The sequence below is a fragment of the Tiliqua scincoides genome, chromosome 5 (assembly GCF_035046505.1).
Source record: "Tiliqua scincoides isolate rTilSci1 chromosome 5, rTilSci1.hap2, whole genome shotgun sequence".
In the NCBI taxonomy this organism is placed as follows: Eukaryota; Metazoa; Chordata; class Lepidosauria; order Squamata; family Scincidae; genus Tiliqua; species Tiliqua scincoides.
Window position 1 is genome coordinate 12719124 of NC_089825.1, and position 25942 is coordinate 12745065.

Here is a 25942-nt window from a genome sequence, read left to right on the forward strand (position 1 = left end):
GACAATCCCTTCCACACCGGGAGCAAGTGCAGTCTGTCCCTGGTCTGTCTCCCTGGCTATGGGCCTTCCTTCTTTGCCTCTTTGATTTTAAGACATCAAAGACATGTTATCATAGCTTGCAGTCATTGGGTCCTAGGACTCGACTCCCTACCTTTTCTGCAAAGGTGGCTAAAACTTGCACTGTGCCTCAAGACTCAAAATGAGAACTTCTGATTGTAAATTACAAATGTTGAGGAAGGAATCTTAGAGTATCATAGTTACAAATACCCTTTTTTTGTTTTGTTTTCTTGGTGGCTGCATGGATCACAGAGGAAGGTAATGCATTTTACTCTCTCATGGTTTTCTCAAGGGCTGGTCTTAACTGCAGTATTGAGAAATATTCTAACAAAAAAATAAAGCTTCATTTGGCCAATAACCCAACTATTCATTTGGTCACATTCTAACTCCCAAGATAAATACAATATACCACACCACAAAACTGTGTTTCCTTCTCACAAACACTAACGCATCTTTTGCTATTCACTGTAGTATGTCCGTAACCAAACTAAATTAAAAACGGTTCACATTTTTTCATCCAGTATTCTCCTTTTGTTGTGGTTTTAACAGTCATTTTCTTTAAAAGGAAAGATATTCGCCAACACAGATGACTCTGTTTGTCTCCTGGGAATGCGCCGGAGGAACCTTCTTTTCCAGCCTGTGGCCCAGCTGAAAGATGAGACTGACTTTGTGTATGTAAACTGTACAGTGATGTCATTACATTACCAAATACATAGAAAAACTAGTCACTGCCCCCCCCCCAACTTCTGGTAAGATGCCATTAGCCAGGATTTTTTAAAATTGGATATTGAATGGCATTGTTATATCCCTTGACATCTCTGCAGTAAGAGATCTAGCATACTTGCACGAGAAGCAAATAGAAATTCTATCTTTAAGCACTGGGTATGCAAGTATTCACTGCTCCCACAGACCATCCATTCTCAGTATAAACCAGTAGCAGTAGCTTAGATGTGACTAAGAATGGAGCCCATACTCCTCCTGTTGGGTCCCTCCAACAGGGGACCCAAGACCCCCCTCCTAGGGGACCCAAGACTTCTCCCTAGATCTCAAAGTCAAATGCTAAGACCGGGAAGGTTAATGTACATGGCTATTTTGTTTATCAGCGCTTCTCTGTTGCTACCATCTCTAGCAGGGCTGTACCAAAGGGTTTTGGTTTCAAGTAGCAACTATTGCTGTTTGCAAGCTTAAAGAGAAGTTTGACATTTGCCCCTCTCTTTTGTCTTCAACAGGCACCGAATCCCCAAGGAACAATGGTGGCTGAAGCTACGTCCCCTGATGAAGATCCTGGCCAAATACAAGACCAGCTATGATGTTTCAGACTCAGGCCAGTTAGAGCACGTGGACAGACGACAACCAGCAGAAGCTTGAGCTGATGAACCCAAGCTGTTGTTGAAGTCATAATAGCTTTCCATTGTGTGTCGACAATGCTCTGCCTAGCATATTTGTAACAGCTTCTTTTTGTAATGTCTAAGTTATTGTACCAGCACTTTACGTGGGAGAAAAACAGCAGCCGTCACATCATTTCTCTACCTGGTATTGTCTTAGGCTTCTAAAAAACCAGAACAAAATCCACTGTAAAAACCCTAGCGCCGAACTCAAGAAAACTCGATTACCAATGTGTTCCTTACAATCACCTGTGCAAACCGGTTCTCTATGCACTCAGTGTGATGTTCTTCATCTCTTGCACTTTTACCAGAAATAGTGTTTACACTCAAGAGTAGATTGTAGAGGCTTAGTTTCATGTCAAACTAAAAGGAAACTTACCTATAGAATAAAATACCATATTACAAATAAGGTCTGCATTCATTTCTTTTATATAAAACCGCTTTCAGCTGAATATGTGAAACTGCCCTTATTGAAAGCTGTTGCATATATTTGCACATAACTAGGGGACCCAAGACTTCTCCCTAGATCTCCAAGTCAAATACTAAGACTGGGAAGGTCAATGTACATGGCTATTTTATCAGCGCTTCTCTGATGCTGCCATCTCTACAAATGCTCAGCTGCTTAGTTAAAGATAGCCACACATCTGCAATGGGGCTACTCTATTCACTGTCGACCAAAAAGTCGGTGGTGAGGTAAAAGCCTTTGTGTTGGGCCTTGGGCGCACAGGATGCGATGGCAGCAGTTTTCTGTGCTGCCGCAGCCACATCCTCTGGGCAGCTCAAGACTGGGCTCCTAATCTTTTTCATTCTCAAATCCAGATGAACAAAAGTAACATAGAAAATGCATCCCTCTAGAATGGAGTTTCCCAAACCTGGCAACTGAGCCACATTTCAGTCTCACACCCCTGTTGAGTTGCTCCACTGGAAGAGAATTACCCAGCAGTTGATCCATTGGAAGGTGACTGGAAGTCAGCAAACGGAAACACCAATTTCTTCAGAGATGCAGTGAACTGTCTCTTCTGCAGTGTGCAGCAGGGTCTCACAAGAGTCCATACGATTTCAGTTTAACAGCACATTAGTTTGCCACAATCATTCCAGTCCTATATGCTCTGTAGAATGGCTGGCTTGGAATCATCAAATCTATTCCTTGCCTAGCCTTTGGGCGGTCAACTAGTTGCTACTATTAATCTCATTGCAGTTGTAACTCTTATCTGCATTATGCCTGTTTAAAAAAAATCAGAGTAACTTTCAACCAAAATATTTTAAATGTGAATTTAGTCTCTGTCTCTACCTCAGTCAGGGGCAGACAGACTTTCGTTCTTTTTTTACCTCTGGTAATACTCGTGATAAAACTTCTCTACGGCCTTTGCAGCGTTGGATATCTGCTGAGGTGTGGCATTCACGTCTATTCGAAAGCACAGCATATGTTGTTAGAACAGAAGCAACAAGGAGAGCTTTCAGTCTTGTAATTCTCTGCCTCCAACAAATTGTATGTTTGAGATGTTAAATTGTACTTCATATCAATAACCAACCCAAATGCATGAAATTCTGAAAAGTGTCATCCTGGAAGCAGTCCAAAGTTATTTCTCCTTTATTCTGGGATGTTGTGGGTGGCAATGTAAGTGTCACTTGGTTGCATACTCTTCAGTAAACTGGCTTTATTTGAAAATTATATGCACATATGCTTCACTTAACGACAGGGTTACATTCCAATACCCCTGACATTAAATGATGTTATGTGAAAAATGTATAAAAACGGACATTGGTGGTGTCCTTAGGGGACCCCAGAAGCCTCCTACAGGTCCCACCAAGCCTCCACAAACCTCAGAATGGCCAGATGCAGCCAGGAGCTACTTTCAGTTTTCCATTTCTGTGTGACCAGCTTAACCCCACTTAGGTTGTCGCGAAAGTGCTTTACGGCACTTTTGCGACAGCGCTGAACCGGCACAAGCGACTTGTGCTGGCCCAAGGCCCAGTTTGGATCAGGCCCATGGATGAACAAGCCTTGCTGAAGGGGAATCAGCATGGCTTCTGTAAGTCTTGCTTTATGAACCTTTTAAAATTCTTTGGAAAGGTCAACAGGCATGTGGATGCAGGAGAACCCGTGGGCATTATATTTCTGAACTTTCAGAAAGCGTCCAACATGGTCCTTCACCAAAGGCTGCTGAGAAAACTCCACAGTCAGGGATTTAGAGGGCAGATCCTCTCCTGGATTGGGAACTGGTTGAGGTCCAGGAAGCAGAGAGTGGGTGTCAATGGGCAATTTTCGCAATGGAGAGAGGTGGAAAGCGGAGTGCCCCAAGGATCTGTCCTGGGACTGGTGCTCTTCAACCTCTTCATAAATGACCTGGAGAAAGGGGTGAGCAGTAAGGTGGCAAACTTTGCGGATGACAACAAACTTTTCCGACTGCCCCCATGCAGCCTCATTCCCTCACCTGGGCAGGGAGCCAGCCCCCTCCCCGCAGCCCCTCACCCTGCCCAGGTGAGGGGAGGAGGCTGTGGAGGGGGGGCTGGCTCCCTGCCCAGCCCAGGAGAAGAGGCTGCAGGGGGCTGGGTCCCTGCCCAAGTGAGGGGAGGAGGCTGCAGGGGGGCAAGTCCTGGGGGGGGGGCGGGCTGGATCCCTGCCCAGGTGGCTGGGGGAGGGGGGCTGCTCCTGCCCGGGCCAGGAGAGGAGGCTGCGGGTGGTCCTGGGCGGCTCCCTCCCTCCTGCCCCCTCGCAGCGCAAAAGGGAAGGACCCGGGCGGAGGGGCACCGCCCGGGTGGGTCCCCTGTGCACTCGAGGACCCGCCGGCCGCCCCCCCAGCGGGGGGCACACGCGCAGGCTCGACGCGGAGTGGCGGAGCTCGCGCTCCTCCGGCCGCCCTCCTGCGCGCGCGGGGCCGCGACGCCCGAACCCGGTACGTGACTGTAGACACAGGTCGGTTTTCCCCGGTAGTCCACGCGCGGCCGGCCCGGAGCAGCTGCTGCCTGCGGCCCCTTCAAGCGCGCAGAACGCGGGGGGGGGGGGCGAGCGAGGCGCCCTGCGCAGCCCCGCCCGCAGCAGCCCTCCGGGGCCTAGCGCTGCCCGCGCTCAGCGGCTCCTGACCCGGAGTGTCGGCGGCCTGCGGAACTCCCTGCCACGGGACGGGCCGCTGGGAGAGGCAGGGAGCTGGACTGAGCCCTTGGCTTGACTCAGCAGGGCTCCTCCTGTGTAGTTAGTCTGTGGAACTCCTGACCACAGGGTGCGGTGATGGCATCTGGCCTAGGTGCCTTCAGAAGGGGACTGATTTCTGGAGAAGTCCATCACGGCTTAAATGAAGTCCGTCACATTTTCCATTCTAGTGGGAGCCTAAATATGGTGCTGCTGAATTTCTGCAATGATTTTCTATAAGAGTTCAGAGACTTGGGAGAGTTTTTTGCTTTCCACATTACTGTATCAAGCTGCAGACACTGCACAGGCAGGTAGACCTGTGCTCCAGACCACAATGCCTGGTAGACCGGGGCTCCAATGACTTTTCCAGCTGTCACCACCCTTGCCTTGATTTAACTTACCACTGAGTGCCTTACCACTGAGTCTATGCTCAGGCCCTCCAAAGCAGAGGGGTGAGTGTATTGTGCAACTACCTGGCAGCCAGGCAGGCACAAGTCTCTTCAGAAGTGGTTCTCAAACTCTTAGCACCAGGACCACTTTTTAGAATGAGACCCACCAGAAGTGATGACATGACCGGAAGTGACATCATCAAGCAGGAAAATTTTTAACCATCCAAGGCTGCAATCCTGCCCACACTTACCCCACCATAAGTCCTATTGCGTAACATGGTTAAAAGCCTATGCATAGTGACCTGTTAAAAGTACAGAGCTGTAACATTTCTCCAAATGCAGTCACAGACCATAGTAGCATCAAGTCTCATATATTAAAATAAAGTATTGAAATGAATGGGGAGGGATCCACCTAGTGGCAAGTAAAAAGCCCCTTGGGCTGCAATCCTATATACCAGCCATTTTCAACCATTGTGCTGTCGCACAAAAGTGTGCCATGGATGGTCTGCAGGTGTGCCACAGGAGTCTGGGGGAGGAGCATTTGTTAGTAGGGTAACTGGGGGATGTGAGCTCCTGCTGTCAGTGCAGTGTGCCTTGTCAATGGTCCAAAAACTAATGGTGTGCCTTGACAATTTTAGTGCCTTGTCAGTGTGTTATGAGATGAAAAATGTTGAAAATCACTGCTATATACACTTATCTAGAAGTAAATTCCATGGGGCTTAACATCTGAGCAGACATACATGAGATTGCACTGCCTCAAGAGTATATGATAGAGCAGGGGTGCTCAATAGGTGGATCGCGATCTACCGGTAGATTGTGAGGCAAAATGAGTAGATCGCGGAGTGCCGACCCCCCCTTTCAGGTGCCTCTGGGAGGAAACGCCGGGAGTAAGGCCCATTGTACTCAATGGGGTTTACTCCCAGGTAAGTGTGGCTAGGATTGCAGCCTCACAGCCTAATCCTAGGCATGTCTACTCAGGAGTAAGTTCTGTTATACTCAGTGGGGCTCAAGGTACACCAACATACATTGTACACATAAATGTTATATGTTATGATGGCGCGAACATTGTAAAAAAAAACTCTGGTAGATCTCCGGGCCTTGCTGGGTTTCAAAGTAGCTCTCGAGCCAAAAAAAGTGTGAGCACCCCTGTGATAGAGGCTTAGTTTTGTGTCAAACTAAAAGGAAACTTATCTATGGAATATTACAAACAAGGTCTGCATTCGTTTATTTTATATAGAACTGCTTTCAGCTGAATATGTGAAACTGCCCTTATTGAAAGCTTATTGAAAGCCCTTATTGAAATATATTGCATATATTTGCACTTAACTAGGGGACCCAAGACCTCTTCCTAGATCTCCAAGTCAAATACTGAAACCAGGAAGGTCAATGTACATGGCTAGTTTGTTTATTAGCACTTATCTGCTGCTACCATCTCTTCTACAAATGCCCAGCTGCTTAAAGGCAGCCATACATTCAGTGCAGGATTTCATTCTATCCTGTGGTAGTTTGTCTCTCTGTGAAATCAGCGCTATCATAAAAACTGGCTCTAGCTGCATAATGAACAAGCTCCAACTGCTTTGATTCTAGAGCTGGTGTCAGCACAATGAGAAACTGATGACAGTAGCTTCTTCCCTGTGACCAGAACCTTCACAGGTGGGAAGTGGTAAGGTGAAGGTGAAAGAAAATACTTGTTTTCAAAAGCTGTTCTGAACACTTCTTTGGATGCTCTCTGTCCCTGCATTTTGTGATACTAAGCCACACCACAAGGGAAACAAACAAGTCCGAATTATCTCCCCCTTGTCAAGCACAACACATACATGGAAGTCAACCACAGGCTCTGTGGTCCTTAGAGTGTCACCTTCTATGGGGAAAAAAACACCATGACAAGCCTCAAGGGATAGTATCTCAAAGTCTGAAAGATTTCATTGCACTATCCTGAGATAGAATATTCATGTAAGAGAACAGAATAATAGCAAAGTCGATGATAGTGACCTTTAAAAAATTTAAGTGACATTTTTTTTATGTGGACATGATTTGAGAAAGTATCTGAAAGTTAATTTCTGTGATTCTACAACCCTACTAAAATTAGTTTTGCACACATCAGAACATATTCCAGGGGGACTTAGACACAACTGACTTTAGCTGGAGTGGGATCATATGCTAGAGCTTCAGCTTGAAAAAATATCTGGTGGGAACTCAAAAGGCATCCCGTGAAATCTTTCTTCAAATATGGTTGCAGCTGCAAGCTCTTTAAGATGAGCCTGTGCATTGGCTTCTTGTCCTGGCAGCAGTTTTGTGCAGAAGGAGGGTTCAAAGTTATGCTGGAACTTGTCACATGACATTGGTTTGTTAGATCTCTTCTAAACCAAGCTGACAATGTGTGTTATCGTTTAACCCACGAAGGGTCTTTAGCAGTGTCTGCGTTATCTGGTCCCAGAATAGCCAGCCCTCTTGTTCTCCTCCCAGAGGCAAGGTATCTGAAAGAGACAGACAATACACTGTCAAACCAAAGCTCTCTTTTTAGTAAGTGGACTGCACTAGCAGTGAATCTAATCTTTTTCATTCTCAAATCCAGATGAACAAAAGTAACATAGAAAATGCATCCCTCTAGAATGGAGTTTCCCAAACCTGGCAACTGAGCCGCATTTCAGTCTTACACACCCCCCCCCTTGGGTTGCTCCACTGGAAGAGAATTACCCAGCAGTTGCTCCATTGGAAGGTGACTGGAAGTCAGCAAACTGAAACACTGATTCCTTCAGAGATGCAGTGAACTGTCTCTTCTGCAGTGAACAGCAGGGTCTCACAAGAGTCCGTACCATTTCAGTTTAACATCACATTAGATTGCCCCACTCATTCTAGTCCCATATGCTCTGCAGAATATCTGGCTTGGAATCATCACATTTATTCCTTGCCTAGCCTTTGGGCTGTCAACTGGTGGAACTATAAATCTCATTATGCCATTTTGAAGGAAGACACACAACAGTTCTACTTCTATAGACACCACAGAAGGCAATGAGGTCAGTGTTTTCCTCATTGCCCAAGGACTAAGGGTTTTCCATCCTTCCCATCCCAACAAACTGAACTAAGACAACAAAATGAACAGAACTGTGGAGGCTGACAGTTGGTCATGGCTCCTCAAGAATGCTGTGCCACTCTCTCAGGCTCTCTTAGCTGAACATGGCACCTCTCTTGGTGCTATGTGACAAGGCACCCCAGAGACTTAGCATCTCTGAAGCCTGCAGGCTTCCTCTCAATTCTGGCTGGGAGGGCATTGCAGCCCGTGTGCAGTGGAGCATCCAAAACAGTTTAGCCAGGAAGGAACCACACAGGCTGAAGAAGTGCTCCATCCCTGCTCCAAAGACTTATCGATACGATTCCATATGGCTGCACTGCTTCTGTTTTCAGCCTAGACTACAGGGCTTCCGAGTTTCCCAAGAGCTCCACTCTAGTTGCCAGGCTTGCAGGGTATATTTGCAGGGTATATATGATGTGTCATGCCCAAGGGTGGATTTCAATTCAGAAACCAAGCAAAAAGTGCTTACATAGCAAACGTGTTCAGCGCTACTGGCTTTGCTGACACTAGGTCAGCTTCAAATCCTAGTAGTGCAGCTGAAATGGGCCAGGTGGCCAACCCTCAATTTCCCATGAACAGTTTTGCAAGGGTTTCTGGAAGCCCTGCACTTCTCAGCACAGCACACACACTCACTTGTCGGCAGCATCAATCAAGTTTTCCTTGGACACTGAGAAAAGGTGCTCCCGGTGTCTCTGCTTCATCTCATCAGAGATCCCATACAGAAAGTTTCCTGTTCCTACAAAGCAAAATTCACACTTGTTAAGCATTTGAGTCTTCACAGCAATGACAGACAACCTCCGCCCCTGCCCACAAGAATCATATATTTAGAGATCAAGGTTTGTAAAATCCAGCCCCATCCCTGCTCCCTAATTTACTCTTGAACTGCACGCACAGCAAAACGTACAGGGCAGATTCAAAATAAAAGTTCCAAATTAAGCTAACCCATTTAGCTTAATCTGAATTAGGCTTGCCCATTTAGAATTTGGCAAGTGCAAATGACTTAATATAGCAAAAGCCGCTTTAGCCGGCAATCTACGTGAACAAAACTGAATTCTCTGCTCAAGAACATGAAAGGGCTGGAATCAGCGCAAAACCGTATGCTGAGTTTCAGAATCCCAGCTTTCTGCTGTCAGGTATCAAGTTTTATTATTAAGTTTTGACATGCACCATTCAAAATGGACAACACAGAATTTCAAATGGATTTTCACCATTTGCCCTAGGAGTCCTAATCTGTGAGGCCTGAGAACCCTGATGGCTTCTTGTGAAATCAGTAACTGAATGGTTTCACAAGAGTAACCCTAAAATTTCCAGATTTTATCACCCTTGTAAATTATGTTGGCCACCATCCAGCTTGAACCAAGAATGGTGCCTTGCCCTGATCTCCAACTGATACTGCCAATTTTAAGAAAATGTAATAACTGGTCATCCAGTTCTGCCTGCCGTGTCACCTCCATCATCACAAGTAGACACTGTTGTGAAAAAGCCAAGGAGCGAAAACCGTTAAAGGCAAGTATGGCTTCATCAGTACATAAAACTACATTTGGTTCCATTTCAGAAGAGGCCACTTGCTCTAGATTTAATTCAGTGGGAGAAGATATACCTTTGTCAGAAGGAGCTATGGGAGCATCTACAGCTGCAAACACAGCCAGTTTGGCTTCGTCAATGTCCTGCTGTGTGAAATTGCCAGCCCGGGCCCATTCAGCTGCTTTTTCAAAGGTAGCCAGAGTCCCCACAGAATTCGGATCCCTAAAATTGGAAGCAGTTGCAGATGAATTTATAGTCTCATTTTTACAGCCAAAGATATTACAGGGTATGTACAATGTCTTATGCATTCATCAAATCACAGGATAGTAAGGGGGGAAAGAGCATTAGAGGTCATCTAGCCCAATTCCCTGCTCATTGAGGCAACTACTATAGTAACCCTAAGAGGTGGCCACCCAGTCTCTGCTTGAAAACCCCGAATGAGTAAGAGCCCACTACTGTACAACAAAGACTTCATGGCTAGCCCATCCATGAGACAACTGAAGTGATCACCTCAGGCAGCACGTTGGTTGTGGGGTAGGGGAACCTACTGGCCTCCACTTTTTGCTCCTTCTTCCAATCCCTGGATTGGAAAATGAAGAGAGGGAGAAGAGGAAGAGGAAATGTGGAGGGCAGGGGAGTTCTGAGCTAGAACACTGGAGGGGGGAAAGAGAGGCTGGCACACCATTTGGTAAAAAGGGGGCAGCATTTGGAATGCTGCCTCAGGAGATCAAAGGTCGTGGGCCTGCCCTGGCAGACTCATATATGAGGCAGTGCTGGACATCTCTCGCAGGACGGAAACTCTTCGTCAGTTTTCTTGACAGACACGTGCTTCATCCCACTCAGTTCAATTTTTACCTGTAGGAGTAGAAACTGAATATGCCATTGTGGGTCAACTGAGCACCACCTCCATAGGCGCCTCCTTTCTCTCTAATTTCTGTATGTAGGAACTTAGCTGTCATTAACCGGGCAAGGATGCGAAGGCTGAAACAAGAGAGAAACCATCTATTAAGGTGGGGAGGGAGGGGGGCTGCCCTGAAGACACTCTCTATCATCCTCCTTTGTGGCCAAAATTTAACCAAAGATTAATCCACCCAGCAGCAACTCTGTGCATAAATTTCCTTACTATAGTCTTCTAAGTTACTCTTGATAGTTTAAGTCAATTCCCCCCCCCCCCCAATACAGTCAGTCATGTTTTTCCAGCCTGTACTTTTATGCAATTTGCTTTAACACACATGCATGCTTGCACAAACCACTGCATAAAAGTCTGCATGTCCTGGCTGATGTTCTCCATTTGGAAGTTTAAAGCATTTGAATTCCCATTTAGGAGGACTCAAATTCTATTGTTCTAGATTAGAACATGAGGCATACAAGAAAGTCAACTGATAGTTCATGGGCAGGACGCCAGCCACCTAACTTACTCCATGTGACACCTGCTGGCTTACTCTCTCACGCTGGCAGATCTGTCAGAGGTGAGACTGCCTTATAAGTGGCACCTGCTTATGGTTCTAAGACTGCTGTGAGTCTAAATCAGCGGTCGCCAAACTTGTGATGCTGTGCAATGAAAAAGCAGTCCTTGTTCTGAGCAGCACTTACTGTTCCACTGCGCTGCTGCTAATCTGCCCACTCAATCTGTACAGAGCAACGCTCTGGGCAGTCACATCTATTGTCCACTGCCCCAACAGGCTTTGCACCTTGCTCTCTATGGTTTGGGTGGACAGATTAGCAGCAGCATGGTGGAACGGGAAGTGCTGCTCATGATGGGGAAGACTGTTGTACTGCACTGGATCCAGTCTGTGGACCGTACACTTTGGCAAACGCTGGTCTAGACAGTGCTGCACTCCAAGGACTTGTGTAGATAGTAAGTAATGTTGTTCAGACTATGGTAGCACACAAAAGCCCTCCGAGATGCAAGCCATTCAGTGCTGTGCTTTTGTCTCTAGCCTACTGGGAAGAGTAAGCAGTAAAGCAACACGAGAGAGGCATATTAGGGAGAAGAATACCCTCTTCTCATATTAGGGAGAAGAAGTCCTCTTCTTCCTGTCCACTCACACTACGTACGGCACCCTTTACTTCCCATAAAAACAGCCCAGTGTCTTGCAGTGAAAGTCCTCGTGAAGGACATCATCATTTCTTCAAATGCAGATCTCTGAACTGTCACAATTTGCAAGTTCCTTTTTCCTGCATGCAACTTTCTCGCAGCATCTCAAAATCGCCTTGCTCACATTACCCACTGGCGTACCTTGCATAGTCTGGGGATGTGAAAGGGACCGTTCGGACACATTCACCAACGTAATTCACAGGGAAGGGAAGCAGAAAATGGGTCTTCATCTGACATGGCTGAAAAGTGGGGTCCTGCAGGATAAAGTCACATTATATTTAGTATTTACAGTATTTTCACCCTGCCTTTCTCCCTTTGGGAACCCAAAGCGGCTTTGATCAGATAACCTCAGGCAGAGATCCCTGTTGTCAGAACAGCCCTTTTGCTCAGTTTCATGCACAATTAAGGAGCTTTTTAGCTGCCCAACAAGCTTAGATGGCAAACCTGTACCAGCTATTTTGACAAAGCAGAACAGCTGAACAAGATGGTAAAGAAACCAGACTCACTGTAATTAGCTTCCTTGTGATGTGGGCGCATGCAAGGGGCTTCCCGCCAGCGGTTTCAGGGTCTGAGGTTTTCTAGAAATACAAAACTTGGTTGAAATGGCATTGATTCAGTCAGTTTCCCCCACCTTATGACACTACTTCTCCTGTATCTTTTTCCTCTCCCAATTCTTTGTGACCATTCACATCACATTCTGGATGCCTGAGGCATCCAGAATGTATTAATGTTGGGAATACCCCTAGGTGGGCAAAACCAAAGGGCATGACATCACAGGTGACACTAAGAGCCAAAACGAAAATGGTGCAAGAGACCTGTGGCTAGAACCCACCCAAGGTCTTTTTACCAATTCTTTAAAGTAGGTGCAGGAGACTCCACATTGGGAACAGAGCAGACTGGCTGAGCTACAAGATTCTCAACTGCAACTGCCCCCCGGCATACATTTTCCTGATCCGAATTCCCACCCCTCCAGATGCCATTTTAGCCCAGCTGAATAAAAATACAGGCATTATATAAGCACTTAGCTTGGTGATGGGGCAAAAGGAATAAGCACCCTCTCTACCCACTGCTCTGTGTTTGTTTTAAGTCTAAAAGTTTTCCATATAAATCATTGTAGAATCAGACGTATTCTTCACCAGGGATGACCAAACGGTGGTTTGCAAGCCACATGCGACTCTTTGACATATTTGGTGTGGCTCTCAGAAATATGTTGACTGAGCTCCTTTTTGCATCACAAATATAGAAGGTAAATAAAAATTTTCAAGCTTCATAATTATTTATTGGGTATAAACTGAGAGTCCACCAGATTAAAACATACATTTATTGTTCATGGTGAGTAAGTATATTTAAGAATTTAAATGCTTCTTAAATATTGCAGCTCTCAGACATCTCTCTTGAGGCTCTCAAAACATCTGAAGTTTATTGTTTATTGGTTCTTGTGTTAAGCAAGCTTGGCCACCCCATTCTACAAAGTCAGGTGTAATTCCACGCTGCAAAAGGCACTGCACATTCTCTTAGACTGAGCCACCACAAGGGACACAGGTATGGCACACAAGGTGTGCCAACATTGGAAAGCGTAGCAAAAGAAAACTCCTCATTTGATAAACAAGACACACACTACATGAACACCAACACATGCGATATTTGCATTCATCCAAGTTAACAAAGATACAGACTAGATGGCAAACTGAACTTCTCATCTGCATTAAGCCCCAATTAAAATTAAGTATTAGTATTAAATCTGGTGAAATTTAGTCTCCACCGATACCTCAATCACATGCGGGCGGACAGGCTTTCGTTCCTTTTTACTCCTGGCAATACCCCTGATAAACTTCTCTACGGCTTGTGCAGCGTTGGGTATCTGCTGAGGTGTCGCATTCACTGAACATCTATTCAGAAACACAGGATACCTTGTTAGAACAGAAGGAAGGAGGTTTCCAAGACACAAGGAATTCTTTCAGTCTTATAATTCAGTATCTCCAAAGAATTTTAACCTTTGAGGTGTTGTATGTTAAACTGTATTTCATATCAATAAATACAAGCAACCCAAATGCTTGAAGTTCTGAAAGATGTTGTTCTGGGAAGTAGTCCAAAGTTATTTTTCCTTTATTCTGCAATGCTATGGATGGCAATGTAAGTGCCACTTTTAAAAAGTTGAATGCTCCTTAGTAAAATGGCTTTATTTGAAAATTACATACACGTATGCCTCACTTAACAACAGGGTTACGATCCAATAACCCTAAGTGATGTGGTTATGTGAAAAATGTACAAAAACATACGTTGGTGGTGTCCTTAGGAGGCCCCAGAGGCCTCCCATGGGTTGAGCTGGGCCTTCAGAGACCTCAGAATGGCCTACAGAAGCACCCAGAAGTTATTTCCAGTTTTCAGAAGCAAACAGAAAGTAGTTTTTCAAAAACTGGAAGCAGCTTCTGGGGCCATTCTGAGGCCATGCACAATCCAGAGGAGGCCTCTGGGGCCGCCTAAGAACACTGCCAATATCAAGGTAAGAGTTTCAACTGCTGTACAGTAACCCAACAACGGACTGTCATATATGCAGTCCGTTGTTGGTCGCCTGTAGTGGTATTTTTTTCTTAAGTGAAATCCTGAAGTGCTCAGATTTCCTCTTGGAAGTATCAGGACATGAAAAGGTCACTTATTCTCCAGTATACAGACTTGGGCAGCAATCCTATGCACAGTTACCTGGAAGCCACCCCACTGGACAATGTAGTCCTGGGTAAACATGGACTTGTGAGTAAATATGCATAGCATTGCACTGTTCGTTCTGCAATAGAGGCTCACATATTATCAACAGCCTTTAAACGTGACCGAAACAAAGCAATACAAAATTTTGAGGGCCTGAATCAGTTTAACAAGGAAATCTTTCTGACATCCATTTGTTGCAGTGTGGAAACTTCTGCTCCTGAACCCACATTAACTTACTATTATTACTACAATCTTGAACTTGGGTTATAGAATTCCCTAGATGGGTCATAAAGGGTTATAAGAAGCATTCGATTCCAGAGAAAATTCAAGGTGCTGGTATTGACATTTAAAGCCCTCCACAGTCTGAGACCAGGCTACCTGAGGGACCACCTTCTCCTACACATTCTGGCCCACCTCTTAGGACATCTGAGGGGGCTCTCCTTCAAGGGCTTCTTCTGACACAGGTTAGGGGAATGGCAGTGTGAGGGCAAGCCCTCCCTGTAGTGGCACTACAACTACGAAACTCCCTTCAAGGGGTTTTAAGAAGCGTTCCTTCCCTCATGACTTTTCAGCACATGCTTAAAACATTTTTGTTTCATCAAGCATTTGGATGTGCTGATGGTTGCCATAATCTATCACTGGTCAAACTGGAGACCACTGCACAATGGGAAAGGCATCCCTGGCACAACCAGCGCTTACCACTCCCACTGGGTAGACATCCCTCCCCGCCGCTGATCTCCCACAAACTAAGTTCCACCATGCCTGCCCAGAAATCCAGGTGCAGTGGCTGTTGGTGTGATGGAACCCAAGAGCAACGAGCCAGAGCTCAGTTTGGGGGCGTTCGGTGGCGGGGAAGGACAGTTCTCCCATGGAACGGTAAGCACCATTCACGTGGGGGAGGAAAAAGGCAGGGCACTGGAATCGGTCCATGGGACAGGGTTTGGAGACCCCGATATATGACGCTTGGTGCTCTTCACCCCTCCTTTAACTGAACCCCCTCCCAACTGTTTTTCTTGTCATATTTATTGTACACCTCACTGTTATTGTCTGTGAAACTTGTAAGTCACTGTGGGCATTTGCCTTGGCAAAGGAAAGGAGGGATACAAGTTTCTTAAATAAATAAATTTCTAAGTCAATCATGGCTTAGACGAGGTCAGTTAAGGACCAACCAGTCAACTCCAGCCCAGTGAGCACTGGGCAGCACGGAAACCCGCATCAGAGCAGTCATAACAGAGTCTCACCGCATGTTGTCACTGTTTAACAGGTGTTTCTTGATGCGTGGCAATTTGCGGAGCACCAGCCTAATGTCTGACATTTCTGCAATTCGTTTCATCAACTTCACCTGAACCAAACAGGGAAAAATCAACAGCAACACACTCAGAGGGGAGGAAGCAGAAGACATTGCACACTGCATTTTATACTGTCATGGCTAGAAGATCATAATTGGCTGGTCAGAGGAAGAAGACCAGAACAGCCGCTTTTTAAAACACCAAATAGTTTATAAGCCAAAGGTGGTGTTTGTTGCCATAAATGCTAGAAAAGATCACCAAAAATATCTGGTTGAGGCAGCAGCGAACTGCAGAGGAGAGCAGTTGCCTCTTAAAAATATAATTGCCTAGCATTTTATGGATACAACTTTATACAGGCTTATGTGCTTTATAGGCACACAATAAAATGTTTGACTAACTGCTGGAAAGGAATGGGGGTGTAAGTAACACACATTCCATAATTCAAGCCCTTTACCTGCTCCATGCCATTAAACATCTCTTGCAACTCTCCTGCAGGCGTCAGAGTTCTGCTCGCTCTAATGGAAGCATACTGGTGTCCAGAATCAGGAATCCCATTTGACAGCTCTTGAGCTGTCATCCTGACCAAGACTTTGAAATGTTCCTCATTTTCAAAATGGGGGCTGTAAAGGGAGAGGAAAAAAAAGAGAAAACAAGCTATTCAGTACAAACAATTCCTTAAAGTAACATGTTTAATCTAACTGAACTCTTAAGATCAATTCCTTCCCAAGCAGGATAGAGAACGCCAACACCAAAGCATCAATGACAAGGGCATGTACAGTCTGAGACTGACTGAACATTATCTGAAGGCATACAATACAGATCTATTGCTGAGGCTAAGAAGAGTGGACCCCATTAATGGATGGGAGACCTAACATGAATCACACATGAACAAAATTCTCCGGGGGGGGGGGGGATAATAATAGACATGCTTATAGGGAGAGTCCACAGCTTAGTAGTATAGCACATGCCTGGAATGCATGAGATTCCAGGTTCAGATTCTTAACATCTCCAGTTCAAAGACCTCAGATAGTAGGCAGTTTGCTGGAGAACCTCCAGAGATGCTACCAGACCGAGGAGATAAGACTGAGCTACACATCTCAGTACAAAGCAGCTTCAGATGATATTATTTTAAAGTGTTGCCTGGCTTGGAGCTCTGGGCAAGGTGGGAGATCATCCATTACACTTATGATCTGGTCTTTTTACAGGGGCACTACACTTTTAATATTGCCAAGAACAAGCTTTTTGACCTGCATACAAAAAAAGCAAACCATTCCACTCTCTTTCAGGCAACTATGAATGTGCAACAAAGGAAAAAATTACTGTACTTGTTGAATATTTCACTCCAGAGGTGCATCATGTCAGGCAGGTTTCTATCCAGGCATAGTGAAAAGAAGAGAACACCCTAATGAAGAAATTAAAGTATATATATATATATTACGTCACTGAACGAACCAATACAAGATACCCAAAGAAATTACTCACTCTCTGAAACAGAAGCCAAATAGCACAATTGCAATTACTAAATCAGATTTGAAAACTGAGGATTCTTTTGCAGAAACACATCCGTAACTACCCCAAGTTCTACACTGAGAACGTCTCCTGCACAATTATTAAACAGCTGCTATTGCTTTTAACAAGGTCTGCTCTGAAGCTTTCAAGCGAACATGTCTAAAAGTTCTTTCTCCAACCGGCATCTATCCACCATATCCACACCAACGTGTTTTCTCCCTCTCTCTCTCTCACACACACACACACGCACGCACACTCTCTTAATATCCAGATACAGGCAAGTTGGGCAGCCCCCACTTAGTCCTTTAATCCTTGGCACTGAAGAAAATGGGAAGACAACCTGAAGCCAACAAATTATTTCCAGTTCCAGGCAGAGAAGAGACTCAAACCAGGGACTTCCCAATGCAATAAGCAATGCTCCATTTTGTGGACTGAGCTGCCTTTCTTGTCCACAGGACTCATAGCAGATACACCTCAGGAGCTTTCTTCTATCAGGGTCAGAGGAGTACACATTGGATCCAGCTGCAAGCACAACTGAGGTATACAGAGTTGAAGCTCCATGGAGGTCCTGTTGCCTTGAAGCGGGCAGGATGGCAACTGGGGCAGACTCCACCCACTGACAGGGAGGGACAGACATCAAGTCGGCACAAGGGCCATTTGAAGAGAAATGGGGGGGCCAACCTACTTCTGGATAACCTTGACTGCTAAAGCAATGGTACCCAAACTTTTTAGTGCTGTGATTCTCCTTGCCCTATGTAGTGGATCCCAAAAAGATTCTCCCGGTAGTACTATAATGCCTTATTGGTAGACCCCAGAGGATTGTTCTGGGTTGCACTGAGCCCACAACCCACTCCATTAGCCTCCTCAGGCCCCAGAATGCCCTGCAAAGTGTTCTGGTTACTTCTGCGGGGCCTTCTGGAGGCCAATGAAGTGAATTGCAGGCCCGGAGCAACCCAGAAGTGTCCTTTGGGGGCTCCCAAAAAGGCACTGCAGTGCTACAGGGACCAGCGGCACTACAAAGACTGTCATGTTACGATCCAGAGCACATGGGGTTACAATCCCCCAGAGTGTCACAACCCACTGTTTGGGAAACGCTGCACTAAACGGAAAAAAAAGCAACCCCATAAAGACATAACTGACTACATTTGGGATTACTCTGCAGCCAGCAAAGCATCAAATCCCCAGGCAGCACAGACTGAACACAAGGGATCACTTTGCAGTGCATAATTAGTGTAGACATTTACCTGTTCGTACATGTCCAGATGGGAGTCGTCTGCGGTGATATGTGGACTGACAAAAAGGCCACCAGTTTTCAGTTCTATTTCTTGGGCTTGCTCTCTATAGCTGAGAGACCCACACCCCATTCTGTAAAAAAGAGGGAGAAAATAGTGCGATTCCTCAGGGCTCTCCTGCATAACAGAAGAGTGGGCCATGAGGCCTCTGTGCCAACAAAACCCAAATTACTAAATGTGCCAAGAAAGAAAGGCTTTGAAAACTATGCAATTCAAGCCACGCCCAAACTACCTCCAGACACACCTGCTAAAGTTGCTGCTCTTGAGTATTGGTGAGGATGCCTGAACTTGCTCACTGACATACTGTCAATGATCAGAACCTTTGGCTTCCAGTTGGGTTTTGTAATGGAAACACTATCAGCCACCTTGTGCTATGTAAATGATCACTGGATAGGGGGAGCATATTCCTGTTGGCCATACTGGACCTCTTAGCAGCTTTCAACACCATCAACCATGGTATGCATTCCAAGCAGGTCTCCAAGCTAAGCTCATTTAGGTCAAATCACCACCACCCCCGAAAAAGGAAGATTTTGATGTTGTGGATCTCTAAAGAGATGACAGGCACTTTCTGGGAAGTGCCTATCACCAGTGTTTGTGGGAACAAAAATCATCAAAGCAGCCTGAAAAACAAACTCTCCCTTACTTGGTGATGACGTTGCAAAAAAGCGGGACATAAGGCCTGAGCTCCTCCGGTAAGGTGTTGAGACTGGAAACGGCTCTGAAATACACCATGCCATTTGTAGGTTGGGCACAGTACTGCACAGGGACATCTTCGGCTATGGACAAGAAGAAAACCGTTAAACACCAAATCCTGAAAGACCACACCTTGGTCAGTGCGGCTCTCTGGACCAAGTTTCAGTTATAACAGCTGAGATTAGTGAGCCTGATTCTCTGAATTAAGGCTGCATGTGTTGGGAATCAATTCTGCTCATTTTGGATCGGGATGGGAGACCACCTGGGAATATCGGGTGCTGTAGGCTTATACCATAGCCTTTCGAGACTGAAGGTTGCCAACCAGGACCCAAGCCAAAAATCACTTTGGAATTTGTACTCTGCTCATGAATAATTTCAGATGTATTTCCAACCATCTCTGCTCCTCAGAAACATACCTTCCACCAGCAATGATGGTGGGGTGGGTGGGTACAAAGAGGGCTGGATTTCTTTATTTCCAAGAGTCTAACCAGCAGGAAGTTCCCAAAACAAAGATCCCTGGGAATTGCAGTTCGCCAGGTGCTTCAGGGCCTTTCCTGTGATGTCCTCTTAGGATGGGCCCACTTGCAGTGACCAGATATTAAAATATTCTCTGTGGTGGCAGAATTCTGGCAGGCACTCTGCACCCCTGTTCAGATTGCAGGTGGTGGCCATGGAATCATTTCTTTAAACACTCTCTTGCATTAAAAAACACCCTTTCAAAGATATAACAAACGAGAAAACCAAGGAGAGGGTTACACTAAATCTCTCTTCCTGGTGCATTTATATCCAGATAGACTTTTTAAATATTTAGGATGCATTCAAAATATGACTCACACCACCATCTTGGGCCACCATGCCCTTCTGTATAAATTGGTGGAGTAGCTTTATTTTATTTAAAAACATTTTTATCCAGCCTTCCCTTCTGTAATTCGGATGCTCGAGGTGTCAATTTCCTTTGAATTGGGTTTGCCTTTTAAATTACATCTATGCCTGCCTTCATTTTCATACAGCTTAAAGTAGTGCTGTGTCAGCAGCCCTCAACGAAAAGACAGAACTCCCAGCTCAACCCACGGCTCTCTATGCAACTAGATGTCAATGCCTGGGCAGGCGCTACACTCTCGATTTAATAAAACTTTAATTGGTGTTGATTTTTGATGAGACTCAAATCACTCTGACCTGTCAACGATGTCTCCAGCTCAGTAAATGCAATTCTAGGCTCAATATCTGAAACCTTCAGGGCTGGAAGGCAGGATGTGTCTTGAGGCTGGCTTTGCAGAGCAATCAATTGCAAACCTGGTAGGCAAAGGAGAATGTTAGGCTCTATTCAGCATTTCTAGCAAAACTATCCAAAGCTAGTCAAGTTCTCAGTAAAAGAGGTCCAGGGCAATTACAAGAATCTGACAAAGGCCTTTAAAAATATAACAGAAATATCCCCAATGGACTAACAGCAGAAGAAAAGCCCTGTGGAAAACAGCAGACACAGCCACATGGGTCAGGCCAAAGGACCATGTGATGCAGCATGTTTTTTTTTGCCACAGAAGCTCACCAGCTGCCTCTGGGAAGCCCACAAGCAGGAAAGGAAGGCATATTTCCTGCTCAGCACTGCTCCCCTGAAAGTCATATTCAGAGCCATACTGCTGCTAAACAAGGTGATAGCACATAAGCTATCATGATTAGGAGCCACTGGTAGACATCCTCTGTGAATTGGTGTTTCTCCCTTTAAAACCATACAATCCAGAGGCCATCACCACATCACTAGTAATGAGTTCCACAGAGTAGTTACGCAGTGTGCAAAGTACCACCTCCTTTAGCCCACCCTAAATCTCACGTCAGTTTCCCTGGGCAGCCCATGGTCATAGTATTGAGAGGGAGGGAGAAAAAATGGCTCTCTAACCCAGTGGTTTTCAACCGGTGCGCTGCGGCACATTGGTGTGCCACAAAAGGTCCACAGGTATGCCACAGGAGCTTGGAGTACAATGCTTGAAAATCACTGAAAACTCTATCTGGGCAGAGCCTATTTGTCACTACGGATAAAGTGCTCTAAAAACAGAGCTGCAGAACTTGGAAGTGACATCCTAAGAAGCCCATTGAGGTCAGTGTGCAGTGAGAAGCAAAACATTGAATATTGCTGCTATAACCACTCTCTCCACAATATGCACAACTGTATAAAGGAGTATAATTATAATCCCACTTAATCACAGCCCCCCTCCCCAAAATGAGCACCCCCAAAGACTGTAGCCTTTCCTCATAAGGAAGGTGCTCCAGGCCTCAGATCATTTGGGCTGCTCTTGCAGAACACACTAACCTTTCTCATAGGTCTGCTTCTTCTCTTCTTCAGAGAGAGCCTCAATCTTCTCTCTCAGCTTTTCTGCTTCCATTGCAGCTTGTTTGTCATAGTAAGTCTCATCAGGGCTCATGGACAGAGTCAGCCTATGAGGGTTTTCCTTTGGCCAAGAACCAGAATGCCAATCAATAAAAAAAAGTCTCTTTCCTCTCGGTTCTCAATCTCCCTCAAACGTTGGTGCCAATACCCCACACCAGGGGTCAGCAACCTTTCTGGGAATGGTAGTGATGACAACACATCACCACCAAACTTCTGGGTTGCCTTTCCCCATCTTTACCTCCCAAGTCAATCTCCACCTTCCAAGCCAAGCTCCACGTGGTCTGGATGACTTTGGGTGGCAGGCTGGATCCAGCCCATGGGCTGTAGGTTGCCGACCCCTGCCTTACACCTCATTGTTACCAAAGCAGCTTAGCTTTCTGTTTTGAAGCAAAGCCCAACATTACATACAAAGAAGAGCAGGAAAAAACATGAGGGGATGAACCAAGAGAAACATACACCGTCAGAATCTTCTTGTAAGGCAGAAGAGGTCCCTTCTGCAATTTTTAAAATTTTTCCATTTATATCCCACCTCTCCCAAGATGGCTGGGGCTATGGATACTGGTACTGTGAAAGCCACTGTGCCACTCCTTAAGAACATAAGAAGAGCCCCGCTGAATCAGGCCAAAGACCCATCTAGTCCAGCTTCCTTTATCTCACAGTGGCCCACCAGATACCCCAGGGAGCACATAAGGCAACAAGATACTGTTGCCACTCCCTTGCACCTGGCATTCAGACTTAGGTTACCTCTAAAACCTGAAGGTTGCATAGAGTGATCACAGCTTGGAACCTATGATGGATGGTTATGACCCTCCTGCACACCTGGGATAATGGAAGAAGCCACAGGCCTCCCCCCAGAAACTGGGACAATGCAAACCTAGGTTCTTCCCATCCAATTTGGGGTTTCTAGTCAACCCAGCAGGAACTCCACAAGTTTCACCATGAGTGAAACGTAAGGAAGTGGCCAAGATGAAACAGCGTAAGCCTCCCTAAGCACAAAGAGAAGCCATATGCTTCTCTACCTATCTCCCTTGGCATGTAGCTAAATGGATGGGACAAGGAGCAGAAACAGCCCTCCCAAACAAAATAGAGCGCTTTGGTACTAATGGAACCCATGCCCCATATCCAGGAGCAGATAACAAACATTAGAGGGTCGGCCAAGGCAACAAAATGTCTCCTACATTTGTGAGTTTATGCTGACCCAGAAAGCATTCCAGCACAAACCATCCATGCACATCTTCTATTCTAATGATCCTCACCAAACTCATTCTTACCTTCAGGTATTGCTTCACTTTTTTCTGGAGAAACTGCGGATCCTCCTTGAGGCACTGCCTGAATCGAGTTACCTTTTCGGCAATCTTCAGAAGGTCAACAGGGTCTCCCTCATGATTCCAACAGGAGGCAACATACTTTTGGGATGAGAGACAGACAGAGAATGAGAGGGAGGGGCCGTAACTCAGTGTAGCAGAGCCCATGAAGGTCTCAGGTTCAATCTCTGTCAATTCCTGTTGAAAATTTCAGGTGGGAGGACAGAGAAAAGTGTCCTTCTGCCCTGCCTGTCAGGACAGACAGCACTAAACAGACCAGGTATAAGGCAGCCCTACACAAGTTAGATAACTCATTTGCATGAATGGATGGTTACATGGTTCAGAGAGTTATCCACCTTTACTTTGAAGTGGTATGCTCTGAAGAGGGCTGTACCATAGGATTCCTCCAAATACGTAAGATTTTGCTCTACAAGTTAACTGGACCCATTTCTCCATGTATGTTCTCACTTCCCATCTGCCACAAAGGACCACCACCAACTTATGTGCAGGGTTGCAGCAACATGAAACAGCAAAGTATTTCTAAGGAAGCTGGTACAGCATCATGACTAAGGAACTGAGTTGGGAAACAGGACTTCCTTGGCTTGAATCTCACTTCTGCCCTGAACTCACTAGGTGGGCTAGGTAAGGCATTACCTCTGCACCCAAACTGCAGTAGGGGGATAAGACTACATACCTTAGTTATTGGAAGGACCACATCCAAACAATGCATGTTAAGCACTTTGCCCACTCAGAAAGCGCTAGACAAATGCATTATCATCAAGATCTATCACAATTCTAGATAAGACAAAGCATGGCTTCAGAAATGCCTGTTTACTGGGGAAGAGCACTTACTGAAGTTAAGGCAAGACCAAAGCTTGTGGACTGATGCTTCAACTGAATTTCAATCTTGTGAAGGAGTGCTTCAATCCTTTCTTCCTCAAATCCATCCCTTGGAGGAAAAAAAAATATAGGAAACTGCTTACAACTGAATGAGACCATCCACTGGGTCCACTATTGACCCGAGGGTCTTTTCCAAGCCTGCTACCTAGAGATGCAAGGCCTGACACCTTTGATATCCAAAGCACGTGCTCCATCAATGAGCCATGGTCCCTCTCCCATGCTAGCCTCTGCACCACGAACCCAAACTAGACTACTCTACTAGACTACTCAAACTAGACTATTCTACTCCTGCATGAAGAGAAAGCTTCATGTGCTGAAAGAAAAGAGCATTCTGTGATCACACCACAGAAGCAAATAAAGTGGTACCGGGCATTGAACTCAGCATCCTAGTCTCACTCTTTAAACGTTTCTAGCCCTTAAGAGTTCAAGCATATATTGAAAGTGTGTGGAGGTGGAAAGAGAATAGGGTCTCCAAGAGTCAGAGAGCTGGGTTCAAATACCCTACAAATCTCCTTGCCCATCCCCATGAGAATCAGAAACTCAAAGCAAGACTCCAATGTGCTACATTAGTGCAATTCATAAAAGTTGCAGAATTCAGTATTTTGAAAGTGCAGAGGATATACAGCCTTGCAAAAATAGAACAACAATCAAGCGATACACACCAAGCTGAGTGTAATCAGTATGTACAACACTGCCTATGCACTAAGATTACCAGCTCTAGACAACCCCAACTTTTGAAGTTTGGCATGGTGGTGGTTATGAGAAGCAGGACCTTTTCTGTTGAGACATCCAAATAATGGTAATTCCCTCCCTAAACTTGTCCACCTGGCAATCGCTTTACCTTTTTAGGCACCAGGCAAAATCGGTTTATGCCTGCTCAAGCTTTTAGCAACTGATTTCTAGTGTCTTAAGCTGCAATCTAGAGGAAAGAGCTTACCAAGGAGTAAGTCCCATTGAACTCAGTGGAACTTCCTCCTGCATAGATATGCATAGGATTGCACTACCAATTTTGTATGTTATTCTTTGTATTGTTATAATCTGTTCCAAACAGACCGGGAGATTATTTCATTCAGAACTGGGATATAATGATTAATGAACATCACCAAAAGAGTGACTGGAGGACACACAAAAATAATGGGATTATTCTTTTGGAATATCAATCACAATCACAACTTTTGGAATATCATGTGATCCAAATGTTGTCTCGTTTCCACGTGTTTCAAAATCCAAGACAACATATTTGGCAAGTAACTGGTTACCATTTATAAATTACTGAAGCTTGGGTCTGTTTCTCTGAGCAGAAGTCTCTTGATGTAATTATCAATTTAGTATTTTTCTGTCTTAAGATGACAAAAAACCACCTCCTAAATAATTTGTGACTGGAATCTCTCACACTCACACAAGAACTAAATTTTTACTTACTCAATAACTTTGTCAATGGTTCTAGCAATAATTTCTTTCACAGTGTTAATGCTTTCCTCAGCAATCCCTTGAAGGCCAACGCTGAAGAAAGCTTCTCTTGTGGAGCCATTAAACCTAAACACTCACAGAGAAGAATGCAAACAAGTGAACTGCTTATGGTATTATATCATAGGAAACTGAGTCTTAATGGAGTATCCGGGAAAGGGGAAGGGGGGGAGAGCAAAAAGGTAAAGCATTAATTTGTCCAACCAGAGGTCCTTGAAAAGTTGTGCTCAGTAAGAAGAGCAAAGTCCAAAAGGGGACAAGGAGGGACAACAGAAGCACAGAAACAAAAGAGGTCTGTCAACTCAAGCATCTAAAATAAAGGTGCAGATGAAAATTTCCCTTGACTCCAAATTTCCTACATCTCAGTTCCTAAAGTAGTTTAGCAAGCAGAATAAGGGCTAACCCCTATCCAATTTTCCAGAGCTGATGCAGCTATGCCAACATGATGTGCACTGCATTCTGTGGTGGTGGGGGTAGTCATGTAAGCCTCCTCAAGGAAAGGGCACATTTGTTCCCTTACTTCGGGTCTGCATTGTGGCTGTACTAGCACTGGAAAATTAGATAGGATTCAACTCTTAAGTAATTAACAGTGATAAACTGAACTCAAATTGTGGGGCTGAGTTCAATTGTACACAAGTGTAAGTGAAGATAGAAGAGATGTGCAGTTTGCTTGTGAAGAATGAAGGGGTGGGAAGGGGTGCACCAGGAAGGGCTGGGTAACAACAGGGACAAGGTGCAAGCATTAT

The 25942-nt window shown here is 45.3% G+C and overlaps 2 protein-coding genes across 6 annotated transcripts in view; one reads left to right on the top strand and one right to left on the bottom strand.

The window, feature by feature from the left end:
* Window positions 1–1851, top strand: part of PFKP (phosphofructokinase, platelet) — a 58552-nt gene extending 56701 nt beyond the window's left edge. For all 5 annotated transcript variants that reach the window (XM_066628460.1, XM_066628457.1, XM_066628456.1 and 2 more), the window contains 2 exons: window positions 623–728; window positions 1287–1851. In XM_066628460.1, coding sequence (XP_066484557.1) covers window positions 623–728; window positions 1287–1425 — 245 coding nt within the window. In that variant the 3' untranslated portion in view covers window positions 1426–1851. The remainder of the gene's footprint in view (window positions 1–622; window positions 729–1286) is intronic.
* A 4493-nt stretch (window positions 1852–6344) lies between these two features.
* PITRM1 (pitrilysin metallopeptidase 1) overlaps window positions 6345–25942 on the bottom strand; it is a 30712-nt gene continuing 11114 nt past the window's right edge. The window contains exons 11-27 of the mRNA XM_066627640.1: window positions 25152–25265; window positions 23682–23778; window positions 22797–22931; window positions 21448–21586; window positions 20319–20435; window positions 19093–19225; window positions 18402–18522; window positions 16974–17050; window positions 16103–16268; window positions 15601–15701; window positions 13425–13545; window positions 12163–12234; window positions 11798–11910; window positions 10414–10539; window positions 9635–9780; window positions 8668–8770; window positions 6345–7438 (exon numbers count right to left, since the gene is read on the bottom strand). Of these exons, the coding sequence (XP_066483737.1) occupies window positions 7345–7438; window positions 8668–8770; window positions 9635–9780; window positions 10414–10539; window positions 11798–11910; window positions 12163–12234; window positions 13425–13545; window positions 15601–15701; window positions 16103–16268; window positions 16974–17050; window positions 18402–18522; window positions 19093–19225; window positions 20319–20435; window positions 21448–21586; window positions 22797–22931; window positions 23682–23778; window positions 25152–25265 (1975 nt within the window). The 3' untranslated portion in view covers window positions 6345–7344. The remainder of the gene's footprint in view (window positions 7439–8667; window positions 8771–9634; window positions 9781–10413; window positions 10540–11797; window positions 11911–12162; window positions 12235–13424; window positions 13546–15600; window positions 15702–16102; window positions 16269–16973; window positions 17051–18401; window positions 18523–19092; window positions 19226–20318; window positions 20436–21447; window positions 21587–22796; window positions 22932–23681; window positions 23779–25151; window positions 25266–25942) is intronic.